This window comes from Notolepis coatsorum (genome assembly GCF_963971535.1).
Source record: "Notolepis coatsorum genome assembly, chromosome: 20".
Taxonomy (NCBI): domain Eukaryota; kingdom Metazoa; phylum Chordata; class Actinopteri; order Aulopiformes; family Paralepididae; genus Notolepis; species Notolepis coatsorum.
In genome coordinates, this window is record NC_140184.1 from 11,573,157 (window position 1) to 11,597,850 (window position 24,694).

The following is a 24,694-nucleotide window of genomic DNA, read 5'->3' on the forward strand; positions in this document are numbered from 1 at the left end:
ACTGAGAGACATGCTCCCGTCTCGCACCTGTGGGATCAGTCTTTCCACCATGTTATCCCCTGGATCTTGACCGGGGGTGCTTACTCCTCTTTCCATCCGTTGCGCCATTGAGGCCCTTTCGGGGATCTCCAGTCTTTTGAGATGTCTCAAGATGCGAACTAGCTTCTCTTGTGCTAGCTTTGGTTGTGCCAGCTCCTCCTGAGCTAGCATTGGTCGCTAGCTCTGGCTACTTCGCCTGCTGTTAGCTCCTGGCTTTGTTGGCCTGTGGTGAGCTAGTTGGCTCTCGTCTGGCTAGGGCCAGCTCATGGGTGTTAGTACTGGCTTGTTAGCCGATGTCGTGCTAGTTAGCTTCCGTCTGGCCAGCTCATGGGTCTTCCGTCTGGCTAGGGCCAGCTCATGGGTCTTCCGTCTGGCTAGGGCCAGCTCATGGGTGTTAGCACTGGCTTGTTAGCCGATGTAGTGCTAGTTAGTTTCCGTCTGGCTACGGTCTTTTTGACTGTGCTTCACATCCAGTCTCTCCTTACAAACAGGGTCTCTGGGCTAGGGAACCCTCGCTTTTCTGTGAACGGTCGTTTTGACTCTCTTCACATCCACACTCCGCTTACAAACAGTGTCTCTGGGCTAGGAAGCCCTCGCTTTTCTGTGAACGGTCGTTTTGACTCGCTTCACATCCACACTCCGCTTACAAACAGTATCTCTGGGCTAGGAAGCCCTCGCCTTTCTGTGAACGGTCGTTTTGACTTCGCTTCACATCCAGCTCCCCCTCCTTACAAACAGTGTCTTTGGGCTAGGGAGCCCTCGCCTTTCTGTGAACGGTCGTTTTGACTTCGCTTCACATCCAGCTCCCCCTCCTTACAAACAGTGTCTTTGGGCTAGGGAGCCCTCACCTTTCTGTGAACGGTCGTTTTGACTTCGCTTCACATCCAGCTCCCCCTCCTTACAAACAGTGTCTTTGGGCTAGGGAGCCCTCGCCTTTCTGTGAACGGTCGTTTTGACTTCGCTTCACATCCAGCTCCCCCTCCTTACAAACAGTGTCTTTGGGCTAGGGAGCCCTCGCCTTTCTGTGAACGGTCGTTTTGACTTCGCTTCACATCCAGCTCCCCTCCTTACAAACAGTGTCTTTGGGCTAGGGAGCCCTCGCCTTTCTGTGAACGGTCGTTTTGACTTCGCTTCACATCCAGCTCCCCCTCCTTACAAACAGTGTCTTTGGGCTAGGGAGCCCTCGCCTTTCTGTGAACGGTCGTTTTGACTTCGCTTCACATCCAGCTCCCCCTCCTTACAAACAGTGTCTTTGGGCTAGGGAGCCCTCGCCTTTCTGTGAACGGTCGTTTTGACTTCGCTTCACATCCAGCTCCCCTCCTTAACAAACAGTGTCTTTGGGCTAGGGAGCCCTCGCCTTTCTGTGAACGGTCGTTTTGACTTCGCTTCACATCCAGCTCCCCCTCCTTACAAACAGTGTCTTTGGGCTAGGGAGCCCTCGCCTTGGGTAGGGCCAGTTCGCTTCCTGTGGGCAAAGCACGAAATTATGCTGCACTTGTAACTCCCCCCAGAGCTCTATAAACATTATGTTACCCTTTAGTTGTGAGTAAACGTTGCTTTAATCACCAAGATAGAGCTTTCTATTCATTTGTGATATCCCCGAGTGGAGCCTTCCACTCGAGTCGCCAGTAGAGCTTTCTACTTTAATTTTAGCCAAATCTGTGATTTAATTTTACTCCAGAGGCTTTTGACAGTAGTCCTGTCTTCTTCGGCCGTTTAGCACCTATTTTGGTTAGTATAAATGCCCATCGCCAGGGACGCCATGTTGAGCACCGGTCGTAAACCGAGGTCAGATTGATTATCCCATAACTCATTGGTCCGAATCCCAGCTTCAAGCAGCGTCCTGCGAAGTTTGGGACGTCTAGGACTCAATTGTGTCTATAAACTTCAGGGCTTAAACTCAGCCGACCTCGGCTCACACACAGACACCCCCCCGTCCCCTCCAGTCATACAGTTGATGGATTGGAGTTGCGGGGTGTATTTACTTTATTCTATTTTAATCTATTCGGTTGGCCGTAGAGTTTACTTTTATTTATTTTGCTTTAATCTACTAGGTTGGCCGTATTACCACTGTATGGCTTTACTTGATAATCCCATTATACAGAATGCACCTTTAGTCCTTAATGCATAATCATATGTCTCCTTTTACTTTATTTGATAATGCCACACTTCTAAAGTTTTTATCATTAATCAAAAATTGCATGGGGTGAAGTTACAATGCAAAACACATTTCATGCTTACCCGGTCGTCTGGTCCGAAGAAAGGATACAAATCATATGTATAAAGAGGTAATTTTAATTAGAAAAAGCTAGTTACAAGAAGATACTGAAGTGGAAAAGTGTCCATTTCAGTTAAAATATGCACAGAACAAAACATCTCATCTCTGCACGGCTTGTGCCCCGTGTCTGGCAGCAGGATCTCCATTCAGTTTAAAATAAGCAGAAAACAGAACATCTCATCTCTGCATGGTTCGTGCCCCGTGTCTGGCAGCAGGATCTCCATTCAGTTTAAAATAAGCAGAAAACAGAACATCTCATCTCTGCATGGTTCGTGCCCCGTGTCTGGCAGCAGGATCTCCATTTCTCTAAAAAGTCTGATCTGGCACGGCTTGTGCCTCTTCCTATCTCTCCAGCTCAGTGTAAAAAATCTCTCTCTTGAAAGGGCCACCGTCCCTTTTATATCCATCTTACAATCTTTCCGATTGGTCTACACACAGTGATGTCAAATGGTCGTCATTTCTGTTTAGCAAACCAGAGTACAATACGTAATTCGTATGAGCTCCTCCTTCTTGATACTAACGTTACTTCTCGTTACCTAGTGGTTTTTAAGTAACAGAAAGTCCCTTATCCCTTCAGAACAGACAACTGCTTTGTCTGTGGGGATCACGTGATTTCGTACCATGTACGAGGCCTCTCCAGTATCTCTTAAGGATCCCTCCAGACAAACAGTTTTTACACATTATTCTGTTAGTATTATTCTCTACTGATACTCAATTTATAAGCATGCCATTTTGAAAACTTTTACTGTACACATCAAACATTTAATTGTTATATAGTTTCTTTTTTAAGATCTCCCTCTATAGATTCAAGACTCTGTTTTTCAACCAGCAACCCTTCCGTCTGAAAGGGTTAACATTTCAGCTCCCTATCTCCTTGGCTGGGGCCCACATTCCTCAGGGTGCCTCCCTTCTGCATGTGGTCTGTGAAGAACAGACCCTTCTTATGGAGATTTTAAAGGCTCAGTTCCATTTGTTTTTAAGTAGAGCCAGCATAAAGCTATCCTCCAGAGTTCAGTTTAAAGATTATACTGGTCACATAGGAACGACTCAGGATGTCATTGTCCAAGAGTGTCACTTGTTCTGTGACACTTTACACCCCCTCTGTCATCCTGGTCGGTCATTTTCCATTGTCTTAATAGCGTCTGTACTGGGGGACGAGATGGCGATTGTGGGGTCACGTGGCTGTGACTCTCCACATTAATCTATTCGGTTGGCCGTAGAGTTTACTTTTATTTATTTTGCTTTAATCTACTAGGTTGGCCGTATTACCACTGTATGGCTTTACTTGATAATCCCATTATACAGAATGCACCTTTAGTCCTTAATGCATAATCATATGTCTCCTTTTACTTTATTTGATAATGCCACACTTCTAAAGTTTTTATCATTAATCAAAAATTGCATGGGGTGAAGTTACAATGCAAAACACATTTCATGCTTACCCGGTCGTCTGGTCCGAAGAAAGGATACAAATCATATGTATAAAGAGGTAATTTTAATTAGAAAAAGCTAGTTACAAGAAGATACTGAAGTGGAAAAGTGTCCATTTCAGTTAAAATATGCACAGAACAAAACATCTCATCTCTGCACGGCTTGTGCCCCGTGTCTGGCAGCAGGATCTCCATTCAGTTTAAAATAAGCAGAAAACAGAACATCTCATCTCTGCATGGTTCGTGCCCCGTGTCTGGCAGCAGGATCTCCATTCAGTTTAAAATAAGCAGAAAACAGAACATCTCATCTCTGCATGGTTCGTGCCCCGTGTCTGGCAGCAGGATCTCCATTTCTCTAAAAAGTCTGATCTGGCACGGCTTGTGCCTCTTCCTATCTCTCCAGCTCAGTGTAAAAAATCTCTCTCTTGAAAGGGCCACCGTCCCTTTTATATCCATCTTACAATCTTTCCGATTGGTCTACACACAGTGATGTCAAATGGTCGTCATTTCTGTTTAGCAAACCAGAGTACAATACGTAATTCGTATGAGCTCCTCCTTCTTGATACTAACGTTACTTCTCGTTACCTAGTGGTTTTTAAGTAACAGAAAGTCCCTTATCCCTTCAGAACAGACAACTGCTTTGTCTGTGGGGATCACGTGATTTCGTACCATGTACGAGGCCTCTCCAGTATCTCTTAAGGATCCCTCCAGACAAACAGTTTTTACACATTATTCTGTTAGTATTATTCTCTACTGATACTCAATTTATAAGCATGCCATTTTGAAAACTTTTACTGTACACATCAAACATTTAATTGTTATATAGTTTCTTTTTTAAGATCTCCCTCTATAGATTCAAGACTCTGTTTTTCAACCAGCAACCCTTCCGTCTGAAAGGGTTAACATTTCAGCTCCCTATCTCCTTGGCTGGGGCCCACATTCCTCAGGGTGCCTCCCTTCTGCATGTGGTCTGTGAAGAACAGACCCTTCTTATGGAGATTTTAAAGGCTCAGTTCCATTTGTTTTTAAGTAGAGCCAGCATAAAGCTATCCTCCAGAGTTCAGTTTAAAGATTATACTGGTCACATAGGAACGACTCAGGATGTCATTGTCCAAGAGTGTCACTTGTTCTGTGACACTTTACAATGTGCAATACTGCAGGTAAGGTCAATAATGTTATAGATGTGTTACAAACATAGGGAGAGACTGCCACCTAGTGGATTCGATCGAAATTGCATGCCTAGGTGTTCAAAAATGTGCCCGCGAGCTGCCCGTGAGTCAACAGTAGCAAAAAAAAAAAAAAAAAAAAAAAACGGCAAACAAACGCTATATAACGTCGGGGGCACTCAGCGGTCGGCATGAACTAACGACAAAACACGTCCGTGGCATCCAAAGTGTTAAGAGGCGGGAAAGACCAGTACGCAAGTCCTAGGTTGGTAAATCCTAAGGCCCTATATGCCACCTTTGTTAACCTTAAACCTAGTACCCCAACACTGCAGTCAGGGGCCCAGCTGGACTTAGCTCTGCCGGGTTCCTACTAGTGCCAGTAGAATATCACCCTCACTAAGTAGGGATAATCCACCCAGCTACACAATTTACATGTGTAGGTCGATTAATCGCTTGCTTTTGTCTGTTCATCACAAATGATGTAACACCCAACCAAGTTATGCTATATATTACTACTGCTGACACTAATAACGTACATTTCTTTCCCCATGACATGGCGGAACAAAGGCATCTAACTTCCCCACTGCACAATACAAGCAGATTTTTTTACCTACTGGGTGAGCCTACTGCATAGTGTGAGGGGTAGGCATGTCTTAATTACAGATTACTGAGCTGGTGTAAAAATTTATTCTTATAGAGTCAAATACACACTGAGCTGGTGTTAAATGTATTCTTATAGAGTCAAATACACACTGAGCTGGTGTTAAATGTACTCTTATAGTCAAATACACAGATTTTACTAAACTATCGGTGGGTGAATAATAAACCATGCAGCCTCATGGCCAGTACAGCTACTCAGAAGGAGCTTCTATCCCCAGGCCATCAGGATGCTCAATGACAATGACACTATGTAACAACCCATCATCTATGTAACGGTTGTGACAACGTCACCTCAAACTTCAGTGCATTTATTCGATGTATGTAGTGGAGTAAAATCATATATATAGGTTCACATCACCTGCAGCTCCTCACAGACAGTGTACAACATGAGTATATTAGTGCATTAGGCCCTGTAACCTGGATGAGCCATATTACAACCCTAAGAGCCATATTACAACCCTAAAAGAAAGTTTTATACCGGTCTGTGCAGCCGGGGTCCGCCCATACGGCGTTTGAGAAGTATACAGCGTTTGAGAAGTATGACTTTTGAGTTTGTTGTACGACTGTGTTATGTTAGTGTTATTATACGGCGTTTGAGAAGTATGACTTTTGAGTTTGTTGTACGACTGTGTTATGTTAGTGTTATGTTACCTTGGGCCACACAGCAGCCTTGGCTACTTATATTTAATTTCGTTTATCTCTTGAGGGTGGGTGGTGGGTGGTGGGTGGTGTGTTGCATTGTGGGTCTTCTGATGGAGATGAGCCAATGCTGTCTCCCTGACTCTGTGTGTACCTTACAGGAGGAAGAAGAAGCTGTGGTCGTGTGTTGTTCCAAACTGTGTAGACTAGAGAATAAAACCACCACCACCACACAGTAGGGTTTATTAACCCTTTAACTGCCACGCCACAGCTTGTGTTAACCCTTTCTCTGTGTGTGTGTGTGTGTGTGTGTGTGTGTGTGTGGTGTTTTATGAGGGATCAGTAGCACCTCCTTGCTGTGCAAAATGCTTACTGCACCTGGTATTCCCAGGCGGTCTCCCATCCAAGTACTAACCAGGCCCGAACCTGCTTAGCTTCCGAGATCGGACGAGATCGGGCGTGTTCAGGTTGGTATGGCCGTAAGCGAAATAACATGCCGACAAAAGCCAGCATATAGATGGCAAGAAACAATTGCCATTAGTTTGGACACAGTCTATCTGGAAATCATTTGTTTCTCATTGGACACAATTGAAAATAGTTCCTTTTTCAATGACACCGACAGAATATATTCACAAATATATTTACAGTGTCCTACTGGAATATATGACTAATCTAGTCTAAAATTATACATGTGGCTACTGAAATGAAAGTAATGTGTGAGATATGTATTCCAGACACACATAGAAGTACTTTATTAATCCTGAGGGAAATTCACTTTCAGCACCACAGATCGCTCACAATAAACATTTAGGTATTCCAAAGAATAAGAATACACAGTGAAAGATATACATCCTAAAACATACAGTCCAAAAATATACAGTAAATGGATAATGTACAGGAAGATATACAATGAGTTATAAAAAAAATCAGAAAATGGGGAGAAAAAGTGGATAAAAAAAAGAAAACCAGTGAGGATGATTGCAGGGTGTAGCAGCACCTGAGTGAAACCTGAAGCTGAACTCAATGGGAGGCACTGGTGGTGAATTGTACATTTCCAAATATCATTGTTACCGTCTACACCTGAATTGGTTTCACTGCTCCTGTCATACAAGACATTTGAATGTGAACAGAACGCCCACCCGCATTTATTGAGAAAAGTGGAGGATCGGTTTTGTATCATTTCCATGTTCCCAGATTTTGATTTAGAGCTTTGGCTTAATACACTGAGATGGTAATACAGCGACGCCTGGTGGTGGAAACAGAGGATAACACACATGTCAACCAAGTTCCTTTAGGATGAGATAGATCTTTATTAATCCATGTGGGGCAATTCTGGAATCATAGCAGCACAAATATATTTATATAATAATATAAATATAAGAATACAAAATATAGTAATATAGTAACAAGATATACATATAAAGGTCTGATCTGCTGAACAAAAACAGATTCAGAAGTAAACATATTCCTGAGTAATTAATCAGTAATAATCAGTGTTTAGATGTACACTTTTTTTTTATTTTGATTAAATTAAAGAAAAGATTTAAGAAAAAAATGTCTGGGAAAAAATGCCTTAGGTTCTAGAGAATGTGAAGCACAATACGTCTGTTTAAGAAATAGAAGAGAGTTTATCATTAAATTATCCATGGAGATGAGAAGGGAAGGTAGTCTCTGGTGTGTAGAGCACTTCCTCCATCAGGTCTCTACAAGGAAAAAAATATGTATCAGACTTTCGAAGGGAGGTTACATTAGTAATCTTGTATACAATATTGTGTGTCATTGGCACATATACAGTGTACGATAAGATAAGACCTATATCGCTCCAGAGGGGAACTTGTGTTAACAACACCACATGGATATATATATATATATATATATATATATATATATATATATATATATATATATATATATATATATATATATATATATATATATCTCGACAGAATATATTCACAAATATATTTACAGTGTCCTACTGGAATATATGACTAATCTAGTCTAAAATTATACATGTGGCTACTGAAATGAAAGTAATGTGTGAGATATGTATTCCAGACAGTGAACATAGTGTGTATAAAACAGAGCAGCATTCTGATATTCCTACACTAGTAATGTGCCAAAAAGTATAATGTCAGTAGGCTAAACCCAATTGTCTCAAACAAACCCGCCCTCTTTTCTCAAAAGTTTGTCGGAGGGAAGCGGCAGTTGTGATTGGAGGATCAAGAAAAGGGGGTGGGTTTGAGAGAGGTAAATTATGCACACGGATGTACGTGTGTGTATGTGTTATACTTCATATTAGTGTGTGCTACTTATACATGTGTCTGTTATGTACATGCTGCTTTCAGGGGTGTAAAGTACTTGAGTAATTGTAATTGTGTTTTTGGGAGGAAAAACATACTTTTTACTCCTTACATTTAAAATGCAGACCTACAAAGTACAAATCTCGCAGGTCGCCATCAATGGAAAATGAACCCGCCCATACCATACCCATGCTGATTGGTCCTTGTGCAAGACTAGAAAAGGGGTGATCTTTGATTAAACACCTGCTATCAGAAGAATAGACAGTCAGAGATGGCCACAAACTATAGTAGTGATGAAGAGGACTAAACGGAACATTGCCCCAGAATAAAAAAAAGTTTTTACTTTAACTTTTTAGTACTTAAGTACATTTAAAAGTAGAAACCTTTTGACTTTTACTCAAGTGTGTTTTTAGCCACTCAAATATAATTTCTGGGTACTTTTTACACCCCTGGTTATACTTCGTATTAGTGTGTGCTACTTATAACATGTGTCTGTTATGTGTGTGCTGCTTTTAGAAATTCAGTCAAGAGTGGATTTTTATTTTATTTTTCTTCAAGTGTTTCAGTTACTGTCAGAGATTACAATGATTTTCCTCTTAGGAAGATGTATTTTGCGTGAAGTTAACATCTGGATAACCTCGTTCCCAGTGGTAAAGCACTACGGCCGAAAGTGTGAATCGGGTAGAATTCCCGGTGTATGTACTTCCCCTGGAATCTGCCTCCGAACGGACCAAACTTTTCCCGAATCCTGTCGGCAAACAAGCTAGAACGTCCCGGTCATGTAGTAAATTCTTCAGGCAAAGCCGTTGCAGTGGCTTAAACGAGGAAATATTGTGCACTTCACACATTTCTATAATTGTTTTGTCGAAACCGGAAAGCCTGTAGCCTGTGCTTCCTGTACTTCCGTTTACACACTTTAGGAGGCATAGCTTTACCAGCCTAACATCTGGACTTACTGCACTCGTAGAGGCTGTTGACCCGGCTGATGTCATTGGTGCTCATCTCTCTAGCTCGTCCAATCACTGCCGTGGAGTCGGGCTTGGGAATGATGGTTGCTTTAACACCATACTCCTCGGAGAATGCGTACCTGGAATAGGAAACATAAATTAAACTTGTCTTTTATTAAACCTGCACACAAATGGTAAATGGTGCATTTATATAACAGCTTTTATCCGAAGCGCTTCACAAACTTGTTCCTCACATTTTACCCGTGCACTCACACATTCACACACCGACGGCAGAGGCAACCATGCAAGGTGCCAACCTGCTCGTCAGGAGCAATTAGGGGTTAAGTGTCTTGCTCAAGGACACTTCGACACGCTGCCTGGGAGGTGCGGGAATCGAACCAGGAAACTTCCGACTACCAGAGCCACTGTCGCCCCTGACACACACACACGCACGCACGCATGCACGCACACACACACACACTCACTGACCTGCCATAGTGCATGACGGAGTTGTAGTCGTAGGGCGTGGCCAGGTTGTTAGTCTGCACCTTCTGGAAGTTGCGTTCCCTTCCTACAAAGGAGCAGAGAGCCAATCAGACAACGGGACACAGAGTACATCACACCCACATACGGTAGAACAGTGGTGGTTCCAGGGGCTTTAACCCTGTCATCACCACACTACAGAAGGTTAACCTCTCACTGCCACACTACAGAAGGTTGACATTTCACTACCACACTACAGAAGGTTAACCTTTCACTGCCACACTACAGACTGTCTTGTGCTGCTGGGACGAAAATGCTTGTTTGGTCGCAGCTTTCGTTACACAGTAGCAGGAGTTTGTTGGGCTTGACGTGCCGAGACAGCTTGTACACAACCCGAAACCTGTCTGGCCTCACGTGGTATGAGGCTGCAATTCATTACCTGGAAGACAATAGGCCAGGGGAGGGGACTAACAAACCAACTCCAAAACACCAGAAGCCAGACATGGTGGAAGGTTGGGCTTGGGGCCAGCGACTCCATCCTGTAAAAACCTCATTGCCACATAAATGTCAACAAAGAAAAACCAAGAATCTCTGGCCCTGAGAGAGGATGGACCTCAGGTAGGAAGTATGACGCAGTGTGGTGAAAGCCGGAAACATCCGGAAGCTACCCTGCCGACCACCATTCTCTCAAGCAGGGCCATTACCACCATCGGAACATGGAATGTAAGGACCATGTATGAAGCCGGAAAGACTGCGCAGGTGGTTGCCAAGATGAGGAATTACAATCTTGCCATACTCGGAATCAGTGAATCAAGGCGGATCGGATCCGGCCAGAAGAGGCTCGCCACAGGCGAGATGACACTGTACTCAGGCCATGAAGAGGATGATGCACACCATACCCAGGGAGTGGCCTTGATGCTGTCCAAGGCTGCCCAGAGAGCACTTAATGGATGGGAGGCACATGGTCCTAGGATCATTGCAGCTTCCTTTAGAACTATGAACGCAAAAATAAACATTATCCAGTGCTATGCCCCTACAAATGACAGCAATGAAGAGAGAAAAGAAGAATACTACAGCAGACTACAGGACATCATTCAGAAATACTCAGAAAGAGACATCAACATCATAATGGGAGACTTCAATGCCAAGGTAGGAAGTGACAACAGAGGCTACGAGGAGACAATGGGAAAGCAAGGTATAGGAGAGATGAACGACAACGGGGAGAGATTCGCAAACATATGCGCCACTAACAACCTGGTCATCGGCGGAAGCATTTTCCCCCACAAAAGGATACACAAAGCTACTTGGATCTCACCGGACCTCAACACCGAAAACCAGATAGACCATGTGTGCATCACGAATAAGTTCAGGAGGTCCCTTCAAGATGTATGTGTTAGGAGAGGAGCTGATGTTGCCTCAGACCACCACCTCCTGGTTGCCCGGCTGAAGCTGAAATTAAAGAAAAACTGGACAGGAGGGAAGAATCGGAGACAAACATTCAACACAGCACTTCTGAGAGACCCAACCAAGTTAGAAGAATACAAACTCACACTTAGGAACAAGTTTCAAGCCCTGCAAGAGTTGATGGAAGAAGAGGAGGAAAACATCGACAAGAAGTGGAAGTCTGTGAAGGAAGCAGTAAGTACAACGTGCAAAGAAGTACTGGGCCCGAAGAAACACAACCACAAGGAGTGGATATCAGCAGAGTCATTGAGGAAGATAGAGGAGAGGAAAGGGAAGAAGGCACTAATCAACAACAGTCGAACAAGAGCCGAAAAGGTCAAAGCACAAAACCAGTACACAGAAGCCACAAAAAGGGTTAAGAAAAGCATCAAGGCAGACAAGAAGGACTATATAGAGAGTCTTGTGGCAGAGGCTGAAGAAGCAGCTAGACATGGACATTTGAAAGACTTATATAACACCACCAAGAAGCTGTCAGGAAAGTTTAGTAAACCAGAAAGACCAGTTAAGGACAAAGATGGACAGCCAATCATCGGAGAGGAAAGACAAAAGGAAAGATGGGTAGAACATTTTGAGGAACTGCTAAACAGACCAGCACCACAGGACCCACCAGACATCCAGCAAGCTGACAGGGATCTGCTGATAGACTGCAGCGTGCCAACAAAAGAAGAGATCCGCAAAGCCATCAAGAAGCTGAGGAACGGCAAGACTGCAGGACCCGACGGTATTCCGGCAGAAGCACTGAAGGCCGATATAGAGACGATGGAAGAGATGCTCCATCCTCTCTTCAAGAAGATATGGGAAGAAGAACACATCCCATCAGAATGGAAGGAGGGCTACCTCATCAAAATACCGATGAAAGGAGATCTGAGCCAATGTGCAAACTACAAAGGGACCACATTACTCTCTATCCCAGGAAAAGTATTCAACAGGATTATACTGGACAGGATGAAGGATGCCGTCGACCCACAGCTACGAGACCACCAGGCGGGCTTCCGCAAAAACAGATCCTGCACCGACCAGATTGCAACACTGCGTATAATACTGGAGCAGTCATTAGAGTGGAATTCACCCCTATTCATTAATTTCATTGACTACGAAAAGTCTTTCGACAGCGTGAATAGAGAGACCCTCTGGAAGCTACTCAGACACTACGGAGTGCCAGAGAAGTACAGAAATATCATCAGGAACTCCTATGAGGGGATGACCTGCAGGGTAATTCATGGCGGTCAACCCACCGACGCCTTCCAGATAAAAACTGGAGTGAGACAGGGCTGTTTGTTGTCACCATTTCTGTTCCTGCTGGCAATAGACTGGGTCATGAAACAATCCACGGCAGAGAAACGAAATGGCATACAATGGACATTATGGACGCAGTTAGAAGACCTCGACTTTGCAGATGACCTGGCCCTTCTCTCTCACACCCAGCAGCAGATGCAGGAAAAGACCAGTACCATTGCTGACAACTCTACTCGGCTTGGGCTTAACATCCACAGAGGGAAGAACAAGGTCATGAGAATCAATGCTGACAACACATCACCCATCATTCTGGAAGGAGAAGCGTTGGAAGAGGTAGACAACTTCACCTACCTGGGCAGCATGGTTAACAAGCAAGGTGGAACAGATGCTGATGTGAGAGCCAGGATTGGCAAGGCCAGAGGAGCCTTTCTCCAACTAAAAAACATCTGGAGCTCAAGAGACATTTCCATCACAACCAAGATCAGGATATTTAACACCAACGTGAAGTCAGTCCTACTCTATGGCGCTGAGACCTGGAGGACCACTGTCACAACAACCAATAAACTACAAGTTTTCCTAAACACCTGCCTGCACCGAATCCTCCAGATTCGCTGGCCTAACACCATCAGCAATAAAGACCTGTGGCAACGAACACAACAACAGCCAGCAGAGAAAGAGATTCTCCAACGGCGTTGGAGATGGATTGGCCATACACTCCGTAAACCATCCCTGAGCATCACAAGACAATCTCTCAGGTGGAACCCCCAAGGGAAAAGAAAGAGAGGCCGACCACCAGAGACTTGGAAGATGATGCCAAGAAGATGGGACACACCTGGGGCCAGCTTGAGAGGTTGGCTCAGGATCGGGATGCTTGGAGAACCCTTGTTGACGGCCTATGCCCCAAACGGCGTAAGTAAAGCCACACTACAGAAGGTTAACCGTTTCACTACCACACTACATAAGGTTAACCCTTTCACTACCACACTACATAAGGTTAACCCTTTCACTACCACACTACAGAAATGTAACCCTTTCACTGCCACACTAGATAGGGTTAACCTTTCACTGCCACACTGCAGATGGTTAACCCTTTCACTAGCACACTACATAAGGTTAACCCTTTCACTACCACACTACATAAGGTTAACCCTTTCACTACCACACTACAGAAAGTTAACCCTTTCACTGCCACACTACAGATGGTTAACCTTTCACTGCCACACTACATAAGGTTAACCCTTTCACGACCACACTACAGAAGATTAACCCTTTCACTACCACACTACAGAGGGTTAACCCTTTCACTACCACACTACAGAAGGTTAACCTTTCACTACCACACTACAGAGGGTTAACCCTTTCACTACCACACTACAGAAGATCAACCCTTTCACTACCACACTACAGAGGGTTAACCTTTCACTACCACACTACAGAGGGTTAACCTTTCACTACCACACTACAGAAAGTTAACCCTTTCACTACCACACTACAGAAGGTTAACCTTTCACTGCCACACTACATAAGGTTAACCCTTTCACTACCACACTACAGAAGATTAACCCTCTCAGTACCACACTACATAAGGTTAACCCTTTCACTACCACACTACAGAAAGTTATCCCTTTCACTACCACACTACAGAAGGTTATCCCTTTCACTACCACACTACAGAAGGTTATCCCTTTCACTACCACACTACATAAGGTTAATGCTTTAAATACCACACTACAGAAGGTTACCTTTTTACTACCACACTTCAAACGGTTAACCCTTTCACTACCACACTACAGAAGGTTAACCCTTTCACTACCACACTACAGAAGGTTAACCCTTTCACTACCACACTACAGAAGGTTAACATGTCCAATACCACACTACAGAAGGTTAACCGTTTCACTACCACACTACAAAATGTTAACCCTTTCACTACCACACTACAGAAGGGTAACACGTTCACTACCACACTACATAAGGTTAACCCTTTCACGACCACACTACAGAAGATTAACCCTTTCACTACCACACTACAGATGGTTAACCCTTTCACTACCACACTACAGAAGGTTAACCTTTCACTACCACACTACAGAGGGTTAACCCTTTCACTACCACACTACAGAAGATCAACCCTTTCACTACCACACTACAGAGGGTTAACCTTTCACTACCACACTACAGAGGGTTAACCTTTCACTACCACACTACAGAAAGTTAACCCTTTCACTACCACACTACAGAAGGTTAACCTTTCACTGCCACACTACATAAGGTTAACCCTTTCACTACCACACTACAGAAGATTAACCCTTTCAGTACCACACTACATAAGGTTAACCCTTTCACTACCACACTACAGAAAGTTATCCCTTTCACTACCACACTACAGAAGGTTATCCCTTTCACTACCACACTACAGAAGGTTATCCCTTTCACTACCACACTACAGAAAGTTATCCCTTTCACTACCACACTACAGAAGGTTATCCCTTTCACTGCCACACTACAGAAGGTTAACCCTTTCACTACCACACTACAGAAGGTTAACCGTTTCACTACCACACTACAAAATGTTAACCCTTTCACTACCACACTACAGAAGGGTAACACGTTCACTACCACACTACAAAATGTTAACCCTTTCACTAACACACTACAAAGGGTTAACCCTTTCACTACCACACTACAGAAGGTTAACTCTTTCACTAACACACTACAAAGGGTTAACCCTTTCACTACCACACTACAAAATGTTAACCTCTTAAGTATTGGACGCCCCGACGACCATCGTGGCACTTTGCTCTCGTCTGTCGGCTCCGGGCTGCGTTTTCGCCGATCAACCAATACATTGTTGGAAAGTTTAATTTGCCGCCGTTCGATCGTCACCACACATTGCGTGATTCCATTCTTGAATTACAAGACGAAACATCCAGCAAGCGTCATTTGACAAGCCATTCTGACAAGTGACCACTTCCGGTTGTCAGCGGTCCTGAACTGACCAGTCACCGCTGATGGCGAAAATGATTGACCACCGTTGTAGCCAAGGAGCGTCTGCTCCCAAAGCGATCCCAGATGGGCGCTGACAGTGGGGGAAGGTGACACAAGAACACGAAGAAGCCTTTTGATGAGAGCCTCTGAATGAATGGGAATGAATGGCCATTTTTACAAAAACCTTTGTAAAATATTCATTTTCCGTGGGATCTTTATAAACCTTGGACCTGTACTACATAAGACTTCAGGCTATGGCACCATTGTGTTTTCCAGCTCCTACCTCTCAGCTGGAACTTAAGAACATGGATCTGGCAACCAGTAAAAAGAAATGTGAGTACACAAATATTTTATTTCAGTGTGTTCAAACCTCTGTTTCTCTATTACATTAGCACTCAAAGTAAGTTGTCCTTATTGTGTGAGAGACTCAGAATGTTACCTTTCAAAAGAGCCCAGACTCCTGCATGTGCTATAAGTATAAAGTATAATAAATCGCTAATTACTTTGGGTATGCAATCGTCAAAATGAAGCAAAAAATAGCCCCATTTTTCCTGATGCTTAAGAGGTTATCCCTTTCACTACCACACTATAGAAGGTTAACCCTTTCACTACCACACTACAAAAGGTTAACCCATTCACTACCACACTACAGAAGGTTGTGTATACACAACTGACCCTGCTTGACGTTCCCGAAGTTGATGGTGACGTGGCTGTCTCTGTCGGAGCGGACCTGCTCATGGTGGAAGCCCAGGGCGTGGAGCACCTCATGCTGGATGGCGCTGCGATACACACAGCCTCGCTTCTGGAGAGAGACCCCCTGCCGGCCACGCTGACGGCCCAGATAGGACCAGCACCTAACACACACACACAGACACACAGACATGCACAGACACACACACAGACACACAGACACACAGACATGCACACATACACACACACACACACAGACATGCACAGGCACACACACACAGACACACAGACATGCACACACACAGACACACAGACATGCACAGACACACACACAGACACACAGACACACAGACATGCACACATACACACACACACACACAGACATGCACACACACACACAGACATGCACAGGCACACACACACACACACACACACACAGACACACAGACACGCACACATACACACACACACAGACACACACACACACACACAGACACACACACACACACACACACACACACACACAGACACATACACACACACACACAGACACACAGACACACACACACACACAGACACACAGACATGCACAGACACACACACAGACACACAGACACACAGACATGCACACATACACACACACACACACACAGACACACACACACAGACATGCACAGGCACACACACACACACACACACACACAGACACACAGACACACAGAACAGATTACACATGGAACAAAACACATTTTAATGATTTATGTCCAAATTGTTGTGTACACAGTGGCAAAGGGGAATAACCTTGCACAGCAGCGGGAGTAACCTTGCACAGCAGCGGGAGTAACCTTGCACAGCAGCGGGAGTAACCTTGCACAGCAGCAGGCTAAGAATCCATTTTTGTCAGACTTCAAGTTGTGTGCTTTATTTTTATTCTTTTTATTTTACCTTTATTTAACCAGTAAAATCAATTAAGAACAAATTCTTATTTACAATGATGGCCTGGCAAGAGACAATTTCTCGATGTGCTAAATACACATGTTTACAGGAACGTTTTTGTAGTTGTATTTGGAGTGTATTTCGTGACTGTTGGGAACTAGGCTACACTGGCACACCTACTTCCAGTGAATGACGCTAAGCTAGTGGGATCTTTTTCCTCCAGTCTCATCGGCGAACGGTAAGAGGACAGTAACGTTATTTTCAAGCCGATTGTACATTTCTTTATTTACAAACCATCTGATCAATAAATCAACCCATTCTACATAAAGCATTTACTGACGATCACGGAATTATAAACGACCCCCCCCCCTTTCATCCGCGCATGATGAGGCATAACGTATACGATCATGTACAGTTGAATTTTTTAATATAGCGTGTATGGGAAAGAAACGCAGTTGATAATCTATATATGCGTTTATGCCTATAACTCACGTTCTATGAATTACTGCAGAAAACGATAAAAACATACTTATATTCTAGAAGGTATTTTTGGAAGAATCTATGAATGAAAAAGTATAACGTTCCTACATCCTGAAGGATAGATAATCGATGTTGAATGGGCCATAGTAATGTCAATTTAGCAATACTATTTAAAAAGTTATAGCCCTGCAAAGAAGGTGAACATCTCCATAGGCTTAGAGTGGTGGCAGTGAGCCTACATTGATGGATATAACCGTGGCAGGGAATGTGTTAATGTCTGAAGGAGTCGACTGAAGGCTTCTTGTCCTCTGTGAAAACATGCAATTGGTCCACTGATGGATACATCTTGATATTTGTCTAGTCTAGTGTGTTCATTAGATGGGTGAAATCCTCTTTCAGTGCCTCTGTGCCTGTTTTCTTAGGCAGTTAGCCTCTGGTATGCGTGCCATTAGCGTTAGCCACGCTTCTAGGCCTCTTTTCTTTTGGAAAGAATGTTAAAAAAAATTATAGATTTTCTTTGTATTCGACTAAGAGGTTGGCAGTCGACTACGGCTCCTTTCGACCGATTAGTCGACTAATCGACTAATAGGGGTCAGCCCTACTATGCACAGTGTGCACAGTGGTTCGGACCAATCGGCTTCCTTAGAGGAACTACTAATCAGTGGTTAGCATGAATAATAATAATGGCTTGGATTTATATAGCGCTCTTCATGACACCCAGAGCGCTTCACAGAGTCCATTATTCATTCATACACAGTCATACCGGTGGTGGTAAGCTACAATTGCAGCCAGAGCTGCCCTGAGGCAGACTCACGGAAGCGTGGCGAATAATCATCACCTACGGCCCCTCCGACCACCACCAACATTCATTCACATGCATACACATTCATACGAGGCAAGTAGGTTAAGTGTCTTGCCCAAGGACACAACGGCGATGGGATGGACATGGGCTTGAGCGAGATTTGAACCACCAACCCTTCGATCATTGGACGACCCGCTCTACCCCTGAGCCACGCCGCCCCACAAATACAAGGCTAACTCAGTAGTTAGCATGAATGAATACAAGGCTAACTCATCTTACAGATTACCACTTTGACGTATCAAGAAGTGGGAACAAATTGTGCGTATGCTATACAACCTAATACGTGACTATATACAGTGAGTGAGTGTGTGTTCCTACCCGTTGCCAGAGAAGAAGTGGAGGAAGTCCTTGTGCTGCCTCCGCCAGACGAAGCGGATGCAGGTGGTTCCGTGGAAGGACACCAGACCTCGGATGATATCCCCGCGTTCGGATGCAGCTACACAGACAGACAAGATATACAGTATTATACTCAGAAGCCTTTTTATTCAAAGCACCGTGCGCTACTATGATTGTGTAACCGGGTGGATTTGAACTTAATCCACAGGCGGTCGCACTAACCACCTGAGCTAAAGGGTCAGACCCGTTAGCAGGTGCTGGTTGACTGCGACCGACTCGTTAGTAGTTTAAAATTGTATATATACTGTGTTGAAGTCAGAGGTTCTATGTAGGATTGTTAGTAACTGTCTAACTGCATATATAACTGTTTCCACTAGAGGGCGCTCTAGGCGGAGCCACTCAGGAATACCACCAGGTGGCGAGTATAAATAGAGATGTCTCCTCCTACTCTACCTCTTTCCCCCCAGCCTCGCAGTGAGAGGAGAACTCTAGAACTGCTGCTCATACCATGTGAATAAATAAACCACGCCAGTTAAAGGCTAAAGATAGAAACCATGCCTCTTGACCACATTATTGTCGCCCTATAGCTGGATTCTGTCAACATACTGTATATTCGGTAAGGGTTATCCCATGTGAGAGAGAGAGAGAGAGAGAGAGAGAGAGAGAGAGAGAGAGAGATGGAGAGATAGATGGAAGATAGAAGGTGGTGAAACTACTGTCTAAGCTGTTTGCTATCTTAGTACACAGTTTTAAAAGGGAATCATTTCTGAATATTGGTACGTTCACCAGCTAACTATGTTTTACCCTTTTGATAATGGATCTAGTATGACGGAGAGTTTCTGAACAAGGTGAAAGGGATTTGACCTGCACCGCGTCTGTCCGTGTTTTGGGAAGAAAAGAATAACCACTGCAATAATTAGTTACAAATGCTAGAATTTTGTTAAAAAGAAGGGAAAAAAATAAATGTAATTTTTGTATGAAAAAAATCAAACGTTTGACACAAGGTGAGCCAACATTGCTATTAGAAGACACTTATGGTAAATGTGGTGCGAGGGTAGGAACACCACAGACAAACAGATCAATTCTAGTTTCAAACAGTGCTCCACGGATTATGGTTTTCTCTTGGGTTAACCGTCTGTAGTGTGTGGTAGGTAGTGAAAGGGTTACACCTTCTGTGGTGTGGTTGTGAAAAGGGTTAACCCTTTGTCGTGTGGCAGTGAAAGGGTTAACCTGCTGTATTGTCGCAGTGAAAGGGTTAACCCGTTGGTAGTGTGGCAGTGAAAGGGTTAACCTGCTGTATTGTCGCAGTGAAAGGGTTAACCCAGTTGGTAGTGTGGCAGTGAAAGGGTTAACCTTCTGTATTGTCGCAGTGAATGGGTTAACCCGTTGGTAGTGTGGCAGTGAAAGGGTTTAACCTTCTGTATTGTCGCAGTGAAAGGGTTAACCCGTTGGTAGTGTGGTAGTGAAAGGGTTAAGAGATGGGTGTTCTGGTGACCTACAGTATGAGGAGGAGATGTAGACGGGAACATAGACCCGCCCGTTAGAACTCCGGGGCCACCGGCACCCGCTGGCCGTGCAGGGCGCTGCATTCCTGAGGTGGGTAGCCATGGCGATGTCACCAAACTCAACGTGAGGGTCAGCTCTGTTCCGTCCTAGAGAACACAAACAATACCTAATGATGAGCGATAGACCCGTAGGGCTGTCCTCTCCTGCTGTAATTGATTGAATCGATTATTCAATTGGTTTGGTGTAGGGATGTTCAATATTGGCTTTTTTACGGCGATATACCGATATTGTCCAACTCTTAATTTCCGATACTGATATCAACCGATATCATCCAACCGATACTGATATATGCTGGGTTTCCCATTCCCAAAAAACTGAATAATTTCAGGTCATTAACATTACATATCTCTTGTCGTGGAATTAACACAACATTATGCATACTTTTGACAATAAATAAAATAAGAATTTGTTCTTACTTGCTTGCCTGGGTAAATAAAGGTTAAATAAACAAAAAGAAATAAATAAAATAAAAACTTTTTTTTAAACCGATACCGATAATTTCCGATATTACATTTTAATGCCAATATCGGTAAGCCGATAATATCGGACATCCCTAGTTTGGTGTTATTTAGGTTATCCAGGTTGACATACTATCCATCTGGACCAGCGGTAGACTATCTTACCAAGGTTGACGTTGGCGATCTCGATGATCTCTGAGACGTCCATGGATTCATAATCACGGTCTGGAAACACAATACGAAGAACACAGTGGGACACTGAACTATATAGTATAATCTATTGAAGTTATGAGAGAGAGAGAGAGAGAGAGAGAGAGAGAGAGAGAGAGAGAGAGAGAGAGAGAGAGAGAGAGAGAGAGAGAGAGAGAGAGAGAGAGAGAGAAAGAGAAAGAAGGTGGTGAAACTACTGTCTAAGAGAGAGAGAGAGAGACATGGATTAACAGCAACAGACAGAAGAAGAAAAACATTAAGAAAGAAGTATGAGAGAGAGGAAAAAACAGAGAGAGAGAGGGAGAGAGTGATGATGATGAATTCTCCATTATTTAGACGTACCCGTTAATTCTTCATCCGGTGACTCCTGTCCTTCATATCCTGCTTGGTTTGTTCTGTTGCTCGCACCCTGGTACACACACACACACACACACACACACACACACACACACACACACACACACACACACACACACACACACACACACACACACACACACACACACACACACACACACACACACACACACACACACACACACACACACACACACAAACACCACATGATTTTAGAAGACAATGGTCTTGTTTTTGGGGGAATACTGAGCAATGAACATTTCAATTGCAATCAATTTGTTTTACAATTCGGACCTAACATGTGTAAGGTAGTCTAAGCCAAGGCGGTGTCATTCTAACCGTAGGCAGGGAGAGGGCGGTCCCGCTCAGCAGAGAGAGCAGGAGGAAGAGGACCGGCATGATGATGAAGAGGCTCTGCAGTTGCTCCTTCAAATCTGGAAAACGATCAACTGCAGGAGAAGACAGCGGATGAGAAGAGAACGTTCTATTATTTCAATTATGAACCAACGTCTGCCTGTTTGGAACATGTGATGTTGATCCACTTTGTTGTTATTCTAACCTATATAGAAGAATTGATCTGAAATCATTTACTACAATTCTCCTCCTATACCCCTTGTCCTTTAGTTACAATTAACCCACGTAGATCAAATCCATGTGACAGAACAGAGCAGAACAGAGCAGAACAGAGCAGAGCAGAGCAGAGCAGAACAGAGCAGAGCAGAGCAGAACAGAACAGAACAGAACAGAACAGAACAGAACAGAACAGAGCAGAGCAGAACAGAACAGAACAGAACAGAACAGAACAGAACAGAACAGAACAGAACAGAGCAGAGCAGAGCAGAACAGAACAGAACAGAACAGAACAGAACAGAACAGAGCAGAGCAGAACAGAACAGAACAGAGCAGAACAGAACAGAGCAGACCAGAGCAGAATAGAGCAGAATAGAGCAGAACAGAACAGAGCAGAACAGAGCAGAATAGAGCAGAACAGAATAGAGCAGAGCAGAACAGAGCAGAACAGAACAGAGCAGAACAGAACAGAGCAGAACAAAACAGAGCAGAACAGAGCAGAATAGAGCAGAACAGAACAGAGCAGAACAGAGCAGAATAGAGCAGAACAGAGCAGAACAGAGCAGAACAGAACAGAACAGAACAGAGCAGAATAGAGCAGAACAGAGCAGAACAGAACAGAACAGAACAGAACAGAGCAGAACAGAACAGAACAGAGCAGAACAGAACAGAGCAGAACAGAGCAGAATAGAGCAGAACAGAGCAGAACAGAATAGAACAGAGCAGAATAGAGCAGAACAGAGCAGAATAGAACAGAATAGAACAGAGCAGAAAAGAGCAGAGCAGAGCAGAACAGAACAGAGCAGAATAGAGCAGAACAGAGCAGAACAGAGCAGAACAGAGCAGAACAGAGCAGAATAGAGCAGAACAGAATAGAGCAGAATAGATCAGAGCAGAACAGAGCAGAGCAGAACAGAGCAGAGCAGAACAGAGCAGAACAGAGCAGAACAGAACAGAACAGAGCAGAACAGAACAGAACAGAGCAGGACAGAGCAGAACAGAACAGAATAGAACAGAGCAGAACAGAGCAGAACAGAACAGAGCAGAACAGAGCAGAGCAGAGCAGAGCAGAACAGAACAGAGCAGGACAGAGCAGAACAGAACAGAGCAGAACAGAGCAGAACAGAGCAGAATAGAGCAGAATAGAGCAGAATAGAGCAGAACAGAGCAGAACAGAGCAGAATAGAGCAGAATAGAGAAGAACAGAATAGAGCAGAGCAGAACAGAGCAGAACAGAACAGAGCAGAACAGAACAGAACAGAGCAGAACAGAGCAGAGCAGAACAGAACAGAACAGAGCAGAACAGAGCAGAATAGAGCAGAACAGAGCAGAACAGAGCAGAACAGAACAGAACAGAACGGAGCAGAATAGAGCAGAACAGAGCAGAACAGAACAGAACAGAGCAGAACAGAGCAGAACAGAACAGAGCAGAACAGAACAGAGCAGAACAGAGCAGAATAGAGCAGAACAGAGCAGAACAGAGCAGAACAGAACAGAACAGAATAGAACAGAGCAGAATAGAGCAGAACAGAGCAGAATAGAACAGAATAGAACAGAATAGAGCAGAACAGAGCAGAACAGAGCAGAACAGAGCAGAACAGAATAGAGCAGAACAGAGCAGAACAGAGCAGAGCAGAACAGAACAGAGCAGAATAGAGCAGAACAGAGCAGAACAGAGCAGAACAGAGCAGAACAGAATAGAGCAGAATAGAGCAGAGCAGAACAGAGCAGAACAGAACAGAGCAGAGCAGAACAGAGCAGAACAGAACAGAACAGAACAGAGCAGAACAGAACAGAGCAGAACAGAGCAGAACAGAACAGAGCAGAGCAGAACAGAACAGAACAGAACAGAACAGAACAGAGCAGAGCAGAGCAGAGCAGAGCAGAACAAAGCAAAGCGGAACAAAGCAAAGCGGAACAAATCAGAGCAGAACAGAACAGAACAAATCAGAGCAGAACAGAACAGAGCAGAACAGAACAGAACAGAACAGAACAGAGCAGGAAAAAAACGTACCTGACTCTGAATCTGGAACTGATGCTGAACATGCTCAGTCCTCTCGATTTTATACACACACACCACACAAAGAGTGTGTGTGTGTGTGTGTGTGTGTGTGTGTGTGTGTGTGTGTGTGTGTGTGTGTGTGTGTGTGTGCGTGCGTGCGTGCGTGCGTGCGTGCGTGCGTGCGTGCGTGCGTGCGTGCGTGCGTATTTATGTGCGTAACATTTTCCAAGAAGGAAATAGATGCCTTTCAGAAGAGAGAGCCAAAGGTGCATGTGTCAATCAAACAGATAAACCAACAAGCAGGAACAATGCTGCCTGTCCCCAATACAAGGACACAGTAGCCTATATTTAGATATATATATAAAGATAGAGGTACTATTACCATTGAATAGGAACAATCCTTATAACATATCTGAATGAAACTTTACACGTTTAATTTGCGAAATACACAATATCTTGTAGTATGACTTAGTAACAAAGTCGTATTTTGTTATTAACATCCTAAGAATTTGCTAATATTTCAGGAAAGGTTAGAACACTGATCCAAAAGAACAAATTTTAGAATAACTAAATAGTTGGTAATTTAGGGGTTAT

General features: G+C 44.0%; 1 protein-coding gene across 1 annotated transcript; it reads right to left on the bottom strand.

Annotated features, from left to right (window-relative positions):
- Window positions 1-6,979: 6,979 nt before the first annotated feature.
- Window positions 6,980-24,140, bottom strand: LOC311247062 (high choriolytic enzyme 1-like). Its single transcript, XM_084337359.1, has 10 exons — window positions 24,113-24,140; window positions 21,868-21,977; window positions 21,514-21,580; window positions 21,127-21,186; window positions 20,437-20,589; window positions 18,920-19,037; window positions 16,309-16,487; window positions 9,952-10,033; window positions 9,472-9,602; window positions 6,980-7,915 (listed from the first exon to the last, which is right to left on the bottom strand). Exons 2-10 carry the CDS (start codon window positions 21,925-21,927, stop codon window positions 7,908-7,910), a joined length of 858 nt encoding a protein of 285 aa, XP_084193485.1. The 5' UTR covers window positions 21,928-21,977; window positions 24,113-24,140; the 3' UTR covers window positions 6,980-7,907.
- Window positions 24,141-24,694: the final 554 nt, after the last annotated feature.